A 10,555-nucleotide genomic window follows, 5' to 3' on the forward strand; every position below is an offset into this window, starting at 1 on the left:
CGTAAGCATACCTTGACATAAAAATGAGGGCAGGTGATAGAATCAAAGCTAATTCTGCATATTTCACTGTGCATGAACTCGATATCTGCCTTTTTCTCATTAGGTTACAAGTCCTAATGTAAGCTCAGCACTGTGGTTTCTGAGAAATGCGGATGCAACAGTAAAAGCAGCAACAACATGCACCTCTAAGTCCTGATGATCAACACAGATATTAACATCAACGCAGCAGAGCAGCGCCTGAATGTTTTACAGCCCTTCTGAACCAGAAGTCGTCATGCTCGTCTTGGCAGGCGCAGCCACCCAAATTACCCAAATTACATCTCCTTCTGAATTGCACAACAGGATTTCAGAGTGTCAAGGCTCTCATTCTCTCCCCCCCTCTCTCATTGGCTGTGGAGTGGTGGTACTGATGTCAGAAGCAGAGGAGTTGCCATGGAGATGGGCACCACAGTGGCATTTCGAGAGGACGAAGCAGAGCATCGGCGGTGGCTAAGAATCAGGCAGGTCAAGGACTCGAGACGGAGTCAGAATCACCAGAGGACAAGAATGACAAATAAATTTAGGATGAAATGTTTACAAGCAACAAGTGTTTCCCATGCTGGATGTCAGTGATACCAAAGAGTTTGCTGTGATAACACAACTTTGTATTTCTACACAATACCAAAGCTCAAATGATAGCCAGGTTCACATTATGAGATGCCAGATATCAGAGGTGCTTATTAGTCCAGCGGGTTCTTATATAGGGCTTTTCTACTCTAACTGGGCACTCAAAACACTTTATACAACTTACCTCAATCACACATTCACACAGGAGCTCTTTTTTTTTTTTTTTTTTTAAATCCTGTCTGGCAGCTTTTACAATCAGAATTATGATTTGAATACACTTGTTGTGCTAACCACATTTTTCATGTTTTTTCCATGCATGTATGTGTTTTCTATCTAACATTTGCACACACCGGATGGATCGCAGAGCAACCTTGGGTTACCATCTTGCCCGATGATATTTGGCATGCAGACTGGAGCAGCCAAGCATCGGACCACCTGTTTGGTGAGTGCGAAAAATTTAGTTCCATGTATTTGTCAGTTTAATAAACCAAATATTATCCCAAAGCATTCTGATGCTTTTTGTGTGACAAACTAAAGAACTATTTTCTTCACAATTAACTTTACGTTTTTATTTAGTTGTAATTAACTATAATCCGAATCTGGAGTCATGTTCATGTCTTTCTTTTCTATTATACATGTCTGCGCAAGTGCGCTTTAATGTGGTTAATTTATTTAATTTCTTCCCTTTATTTGTTTATATAGCCATCAACACAAAAAAAGCTCTTTTTGAATAGCACTGGAGCAGTTTCAGTGTGCTGCTTTGTTTTTACCACAAACCGTATAAACGATAAACGCCGACACCGTGACGTCACCCACTGGTTAGTCAAGTCCAGTTCTGAAGCCTTGAGTTGAGCATTTTCAGCATATTCTGAATAATCTGACACTTAGAGTGATCAAAATTTACAAAATGGACTTTAATATTTTATTCAATATGACCTGAAATGAGTGAATGAACCCATGTATTTAACCAGAATCCATTTATAGACATGGTGTCTGGCTGCTGTTTTTCTGCAGCCTTCTGTAGGACTACAAGTCTTTTTGCAGCCACAGGAGTAATCCTCTGGTGGCCATTAAACAGAGTCTCTTTCCTAAAACAGGCTTCACTAAGCGATCCCCACTGCATACTAGCTAATATAAAAGCATACGACTTATCCCCTCCTGCCGTTTTCCTTGTTCCAGTGTGATATGAACAAAAAAAAGTGGAATCTGACCAACTATCACCCATCTTTTCAGATGTAAAACTTTTTATAAACACGAGCCACTTCAGCAGCATTCCCCCATGATCTAACTGCTCATGTGGGCGGGTTGAAAAAGGCAGAGTTTGCCATGGCAGCTTCTGAATATTATCACAGAGGGTGATACAGTATCTTGTGATTGTGTAAGCATACAGTGTTAAGAGGCTCAGTGTACCACCAATCTGTGGTTGTACATCTGCTCATGTCAGGGCTTTCCAGCCTCAACAGGCACCAACAAGAGGTTGTTGAAAGCAAAAATAGGCCTGCTCTGAAAATGACACAGACATACCTCACAGTCGACTGGTAAGCAAATGTCTTCATGCAGCTTAGGTTACAAAGAATCTGCAACATGTTTCAGGGTTTTTGTAGAAAAATAAACAAAATGTGCATTTAATGAGAATTCACAGAGAGCGAATATCCTGCTGTACAGTGGGCGACCAGAAAGAAGTGGGATTCTTGGTCCAAAAATACGCTCTTTAAGCAGAAGCTTACATCAGCGATATCTGATCTTATAGAACCTCCGTAAACACTTTTCTGATTACTTTATGGGCTCAGTCACTCATTTTGGGTAACAGTGAATAAAACATGAAGCACGATCATTATTAAAGTCAAAAAGGAGAAATAACGTGTATACCGATTTGGTATATAACTGTCAATAACAAACTAGTCAGATCAACCTGTAGCTTGTCATGTCTGGTTTCAAAACAGCAAGATGGTGACAGTTAAATGCTTAATGTGAATTTGGTTTAAATAATCCAAAGGAGTTAAACCCAGTAGAGCTGTAGAAACATAGTTCTTCATAATCTTTAAAAAAAAAAAAAAAAGAAATCACACAAGCAATCAGTGTATCGCTGTGCATCTGTGGCTTTTACTCATGTTTAATCTCTATAGAAAATGCAACAACAGAACAGTGCATCCTGCTTTACTGACTCATAAAGGCCAGCTGACTGCAGCCCAACACCACCATACAGCAGCGCAGCCTGACAAAGAACTGACTGATGGTATTTAAAAATATTTCAGATGCAAACTGAGGGATGTCTGAAGTACACCCTGCAACACTTTCGCTGGCTGCTGCACATCAAAGCTACATGCCCAACAGGCTGAAAACCACAGGTCTCAAAAAGAACGCAGAAAGAGGAGTGCAAGGAGGCTGAGGCTCGCACAGCACTCGCTCCAACCGCCTCTGACTCGGAAGCACACACAGCCAAAAATACAGTAACACTACCAGAGTCAGTGAAACAGCTGGGCTTCAACCTGAACCTGAGTAAGGACTGCGAAAGGATCACTGATTTGTGAATATAAGCGAAACTGAAGAAGCCATCATGGGACGGCATCTGTGTCACTCCTTCAGGCCCATACAGTCTGCTTTACTGTGACAAGAGCGCAAATACAAGGAGCAAAGCAAAAAGATGTTAATGGTGACAACATCAGGTGCTTACACCATACATGTATCCGTTTCTCTATTGTTGTTGGTATTACAAAGTCATTAGATCCTCTGACACTTAGTGTGCACAGTTTGGGCCAGTGCTAGTGCTGAAATCTGAAGCTCAACGCACCCTGAAACATATGGCTAATAAAGCTACGGGAAGCGGTCGGTACAGTCCGGAACAATAAAAACCACCTCTAGAAGTAGCAAGAGTGTCTGGACTATAGCTGAGTGTGTCTCCAGCAGAGCGTTCAGACACACTGAAAACCAAGATGACACAGCTCAGCTGTCCAAATACCTGCCAATGTCATTGTGGGACAAAGAATAAGTTTTGAAGTGTACTTAAAAATTTGCAAGGTCAGCCTAATATGGAGAGGCAACTCACAGTTTAGAAGCTATGACATGACCCTCCCGTTCTTCAGTGTAATCTTCAGGATATGGGGGATAACTGGTCAGCCGTTCTCAGTGATGCTGACGGGACGTAAGGTGTTAAGAGATGTGCAGTTGTTGGTGGTGACAATCCATTAAGGGATTTAAAAAAAACATGCAATAATATCCTAAAAAGCACAGGAGGACAGTGAAGAGAGGCCAGAACATGGGACATGCTTTATCGTATATAAGCGAGCAGCGTCATTTTGGACCAATTAAAGATCCAAAAGGGAAGCATGATCCAATCCAACGGGGTGTAACAATAGTCAAGTCAAGTTGCAATAAAAGCAGATGTAACTCTCTCAAAATAAGAAGGACTTGGCCATAGAAATAAGCATAAACTGGAAAGAGTTTATTGATTTTACAGTGGATTTAATCTCTTTACCTGATTTTAAGTCAATTTTCAGGATTTACAGGATTATTTATAATAGATAAGGATCCAGTCCAATTATGAACAAATACAACAAATAGCTCCAAGAATCATGTCCTTGGTTTTACTCTCATTAAAATGGTCATCAAAGTTTTGATGTCACTAAGACATTCTAACTTTTTAACAAGCACTTTATTTTGCGTGAGCGGCAGGTAGATTTGGGAATCATCAGCATAGAAGTGGAAGGACATGCTCTAACTTTAAAAAAAGCAATAGATCAGATGGGAAGTGGGCGGAGAACTGTCCCCAAAAGAGAACCTTGGGGAACTCCACAGAGTAGCAAGATGACTGACATTAAAACTTCTTTGCAACGTATACCACTCTAAAGCTGTACCTTTACTCTCCGCACAGTGCTTAAGGTTGACTGGGTCCAAGGGTAGAATTTAAAAATTTGAGTCAGAAGAAAATAAAAGAGCATTCGAAATTCCTAAAAGTATAAATTATGAAGTTAAAAGCTTTGCACATTAATTTTTCTCTGTAGGAAAATCTGCGACAAGATTAGAATTGTTACATCTATTTAATATTTTTAAGAAAAACAAATAATGCACAAGTTCTATTGTAAAACATTTAAAATAACACCTAATGGCCATACATTTTAAAACCTGTGATTTTTTTGATCAGCCAAGAGATTTTTCTATCACTGGAAATTAAAAAAAAAAAAAAAAAAAAAAAAAACCTAACAAAAGAAATTTGAGTTTTGAACGAAGCAAAAATCCCTCGAGTTTCCCTTTCGACCTGAAAGGTTTTGTTCAAACTTGCCCAGATTCATCATCATTCATCAAATGGACTGAAGCATTCCTGAAACTGGTCACAGCATGCTTTCTCTGAAAAGGCCCTTAAAAGAATACTATTACAGCTACAGCCATTAAATACTGATGACAAAGCTCCAGACAGACAGAAGATCATCATCATCATTAACATCAATAAGAACCCAATTCTGGAGGAAAATATGAACTTTGATGGTTACTGGAAGTGGCACCTGCAGAGAACACACTGACAGAGGCCACATTTCGGTGACGGAAACAAAGTTCATTAAAGAAAAGTTCAAACCTTTCACCCAGTTGGCAGTGTGATGGACAGGGAAGGTGTGGAAAGGCCACAGTGATGAGATCCAAATCTTAGAAGCAAAACTTTAAACAAGTCATCACTTGTAGGAAATTAACATAAACTGCTTGCCAAGACGACGCCTAGAGCACTGATATGTACATTTTACAGTTCTACCTAAATCCGCCTTCCTGGAAATTACGTTAGAGTGATAGAGATCTCAAAAAGCATAACTGCTCTGTTTGGTAGTAATCCTCCATTTAACACAGTTCATCAATTAGAGCAATAGCTAGCACAACAGTTCATAAAACAAGATAGCATGTAATAAGATGGACAGGGATGCACTGCATTTAACTTTTGTCAGTGTCAAACCGACACACTATAGATAGCGTGGCTTAGGGTACGCTGATACCAAGAACCGATCCACTAACACTGTTAAACGACTAAGCTCTAGTCCTTACTGTGGGGAAGAGACTGGAAGTCATTCCTTCATATTTAAGACAACAACAGGGTTAAGGTATGCTGCTTTACAAACTGTGTGAAATCAATGTGGCAAATAAATAAATCCAATAATATTTATTTATTGCGCTGGTATTTGTAATCAAAATAATAAACAACAGCTCAGTGTGAGAGACATTATGGTGAATTTATGGCACACTGGTTGTCAGTTTGCGTAGGTTTGATTACACAGAGGTGTTTGCAACCTATGCAAACATGCTTGTGTGCAGTCCTCGCTTTCCATAAAGACAGCATGAAGGTCGCCATGAATGACGTTGTGCATAAGTAAAATGCTAAATTGTTCAAAACTGGGCTGGAACCCTGTTCCAAACATTAAATGTTCTTGCTTCACCTCAGCTCTTTGCAACGTTATAAGTTCAGGGTCCTCTGCAACTGTGGGCTACTCTTGCTTATGCAAGAATAGCCCACAGCCTGGCTGCTTGCGACACTTCCCCCTGGTAAAACAGCTACAACATGCGGACGATGGTCTGCAAAGTTGCCCATAGGCTCACCACTGAACTATTAAGGCACCAGTACACTCGATGCATTGGTCTCTTCATGTGTCACCAGTATAATCGTCACACAACCACATTGATGAGTACTCGCCGTTGTAGCGCAAGTAGCCATTGCAGTATTATTCAAAAAACAACAACCAAAAAAAAAAACAGTATGCCACTCAGGCAGCTGTGATGTAGAAGGAGAAGTTGTCAAAACCGGAAGCAAAGAAGGTTTTTTTCCACTAAGTCTCATCTTTCCAAACTGTGGGAACATCTCCCTCCGTTTACCCTGAGCTTCTATACTGTCTCACTAAAACATTGGTTTAAAAAAAAACACAACTTTGTCACCTTTGTTAACGACAGCGCATAGCAAAAGTGACATCACTTTGCTGACACATGCTGTGGCGTTCTTTCAGCTGCTTGAGCACCTCTCACAACTTGATGTTTGCGGCCTAGTTGAAGATACAGCGTATAATTGTGTCCTTGTGGCCGTTACCTCCATTTCTGTGATGTATCCATGTAGAACATTAGGTTGCTGTAAACTGCAGTAAAACCTTGCAAACACGTGTTACAATTAACATAAAGAAACTGCTGAAGCGGTGAGCAAGACAAAGCATCATCATTGGTTTTCAGTCGTGTTAGCTCTCCTGACCACAGTGTGTGGTTAAAACTGAAGTGTTGCAAACATACAAATAAAAGCTAGCTGGATATCAGCAGTAATATTTTCATGCAATAGTGTTTCTAAAGTTGTCCAAGCAGGTGAACTTCTGAAAGTAATTTTAATGTGAGCTCAGCTCTGCAATAATGCTATCTTTGCAGACTGCAACACGTACTTTGAAGCATTACTGTAAAAGCACAGAGGCCTCTTTACAAGTGAACATCCTCACATGGAAAAATGTACTTCAATTTGGCTTGACTTGAGCTACGAGTCATTTCTTTGCTCGTACAACTGTAGCTGTGTGCTTTCGGTGGGTTTTCCAGTTTGCAGACGAAAAGGTGCTAAAACAACCTGCTGTGCATCTACACCGTGGGCAGACTGTGTGTCAAAGCCTGTTCTCAGAAAAGCCTGCTCCTCTCTCTAACTACAGAAGACAAAAGAACTACACTGCTGCTGTTTGACACAAGGACAATATATTATGTAATGCAGTACAGTGTGCACATTTAAGGTCAGAAGCAGCTCCTCAGGCTAAAGAAACACATGCAAGAAGTGTTTTTCAAAGTAGAGGGTCGGGTTTGATTTAATACACCAAGAAATGTGGACAAAACTAAGTTACCTTTGATTGCCATTCCTGTGTGGGAATGTACACTACCAAGAGAAACCACAAATAAAATGGTGAATAATTTGAGTTTACACTCTACTGCACTACTGATAGCATGCCATTAGGTAGAAAGTGGATAGAAAATAATGCTTCTGTGGTCTATCTTTCCTGCACATTCCTTCATATACTGCTTGTAATCTGCCATCAGCTACAAGGAAAACCCCTTGAGATACTCCCACAATACATTTTCCAGGCATTTTATGCAACACCAAGCAACTTAAACAGAGGACTAACCTCATGTAGGAACAAAAAGAAAAAAGAAAAAGAAAGAAAGAAAAATTTAATGAGGTAATGTCAGCTCACTATAAAGCCCACACACTAGCGGTATTTCCAGGATGCTTTAAATGAGGTGGCACAGGAAATCTGAATATTTGATTGAGAAAACTGGCCTAGAAAACATTAGGTATGACTTTCAGGCTCATGTGAAGCCCCGTGCAATAATTAAGATGATATTACAGGGAATGTGGTGCTGCACATGAGACTGAACATATTTTTTTACCCAGTGTTTTTGCAACGCATGTATTTAGACTCTTTATTTAAGTGAAAGTCTCACTTAAGCAGCCTGAGAGTACTAACACAGCACCAAAACAAACTTTACATTTCAAAGCAACATTAACAAAGCAAATGCAGAATTAATATCAAATCATAATCATTGATGATCACTTTAATAATGCAGCTGGAGATTATTTAAATGTGTCTGGGTGCTTTCATGTATACATGAAAGCTGTTATTGGGTTTATATTACAATCTTTAAAATATTAAGAACCCAAGGCTTCAAGATAAATCATGTGGGGTGCAAATTACATTATTAGCACCTAGAATGTAGTAGATTAAAACTGCATTTCTGTAAATGTTTAAGTAAATGTGGCAGAAATAAACCTGAAGACACATATAGAAACTAGAGTTGATTAAATTACTGCACATGTCACTGGATGACTACACGCAGCACGTTACAGAAACTGAAGAGACGTTCTTATTTTCTGTTACATTATTTTTTCGACGCCACGCTACTCTCTGCTTCTACTCAACTACTTTTGAATGGAAAGAAATTAAAAACCTGTTTACAGCTGAAACACTAAGGTGACATTACTCATATTAAGAAATCAATAGTTATGCTCTCAGAGCATCATGAGTACATGACTCCAGGTACCTTTAAGTGGAGTCCTTTTTTTTTTTTTTTACATTAAAGGTTTGAGTTTATTGTAATTTTCCACTTCTAATCACTACATTGTGACTGTGCAGTGAACCATGGCTAACAGATCCAGAGTAGCACTGCTGCAGAAGCCTCAGGCAGAGAGCTAACACACAAAGCTAGTATAGTTAATTATGGTTTGCAAAAACAAACTATGCATTTTTAGAATATCTGCTATAGCTATAGGAAAACTGGTGACAAATATAAATATAAATATTAAAATAAAGATAATGGGAGGCATAACTGACACTGGTGGGTCGTTTTAGTGACTTGAGGGTTGTTTTAAAGCAGACACTTTTGTATTTCTGTCCACTGGAATAAATGGAATTAGCATTTTTGATTGAGTCTAATTGTTATTCAATCCAGTTATTTTAAAGCCTCGGTTTCTCCACAATTATAACAGTAAATGACACTGTGTTAGTACACATAAAGTACAAACAATTAAGTCGCTAATGGCTGCAATATTAAACTGATAAACACAACAATGAATCCATATTCTTGATGTGACATTGTAATGGATGAGTTTCCTTTTACTTTAGGAACTTTAAGAATATAAAACATGTTTCCAGCATCTGTCTAGTTAAACAGGATAACGATCTTTAGCCGAGTGAAGAATCTAAACAGTTTTTTTCCATCTCTTTGCGAAACAGCTATTTAGTAAAAACAGCCTTAAACCTTTAAGCACGATCACTTTCCATGTGCACAGAGCTTCACGCGAGCCTGAAAAATCACACCCAGTGACTTTTTCTACTCTGCATTTATTTCTGATCAAATGTTCCGATTCCCCGCGGGCCCCCTATGCGGACCCCACTTTAAAAGAAATCCTGGAAACGCCTCTGTCCGCCTGAAGTGATCGATACCTCAGATATCGTCCACCCTGTTCAGCATTGATAACAGCTAAAAGTAGCCACATAAAATGCACTTCCAGGCTAGTATAATGCCATGAAGTCAGCGACCACCGGCCGGGATTTCACTGCCGTCTTCCTTTAAGCAACATCGGCTTCTCGCTGTTCCTTGCTAGCCAGACGAAACATGACAGTTAGAAACGGAAAAGATGCGGGTTAGCCGCCGTTTACGTCGGGCTAAAATCAAAAAGTGTCAGCCCGAGACACTTCGGCTACAACTTACCACACCATCCCGTAGGCGCCTTCGCCGATGTAGGAGAGGTTGCTGTACCGAGGCCCGACGTCGAAGGCCTGCCCGCGGACCAGCTCCGTTCCCGGCCCGGGGCTGGGGCCGCTGCCAGTTGGGGCAGACACCGCAGCTGTCGCCATTACGAGGACTGTCTTTTAAAAGGGCTTTTAAATGTAAAAAAAGAGCGACTAGGATCAGAAAAACGTGCGTGTCTGTGTCTTATATCCGACGCCGCTGTGACTGCAACAGGGTGTAGAGTGTGGCGGAGGCCTTCCCGACGTGTGGAGTGTTTTTTTCCTTTCCGTTAACGTGCGTTCAGAGCGACCACACCGCGGCTGTGCTGTCGCAGGCAGGAGCGCGCAGCAGAGGATGCTGCTGCAAGACATCAACGGAGGCGGTCACGTGACTCCGGTCTTTATTTATTTATTTTACTTTAAAAGAAAAAAAGCTTTATTTTTATTCTGCCACAGAAAGGCTGTAACGGAGAGGACTTCAGATAACATTTACGTCACTTGAAACATTACAAATACTAAAAAAAGAAACTGGGCTCTTGGAACTTTATCAAGTGGGCTATAAATGCAATTGTAATATTATATATACTATATTATATTATTTTATTATTATTATTTACCTCTACTCTGATGTTGGCTTTGATCTACCTGTTAGCAGCTGCAGAACAAGATTACATGTTCTTTTAAAACATGAAAAAACACCCCAAAGTAACACTTTCCCGATGAAAGTAGTT

The 10,555-nt window shown here is 40.0% G+C and overlaps 1 protein-coding gene across 1 annotated transcript in view; it reads right to left on the reverse strand.

Annotated features, from left to right (window-relative positions):
* Positions 1-10,190, reverse strand: part of mapk1 (mitogen-activated protein kinase 1) — a 40,798-nt gene extending 30,608 nt beyond the window's left edge. Inside the window, exon 1 of the mRNA XM_005921939.2 lies at positions 9,805-10,190. Coding sequence (XP_005922001.1) covers positions 9,805-9,950 — 146 coding nt within the window. The 5' untranslated portion in view covers positions 9,951-10,190. The remainder of the gene's footprint in view (positions 1-9,804) is intronic.
* Positions 10,191-10,555: the final 365 nt, after the last annotated feature.

Source organism: Haplochromis burtoni, unplaced genomic scaffold (genome assembly GCF_018398535.1).
Source record: "Haplochromis burtoni strain Fernald_Lab_line unplaced genomic scaffold, NCSU_Asbu1 Contig_43, whole genome shotgun sequence".
Taxonomy (NCBI): domain Eukaryota; kingdom Metazoa; phylum Chordata; class Actinopteri; order Cichliformes; family Cichlidae; genus Haplochromis; species Haplochromis burtoni.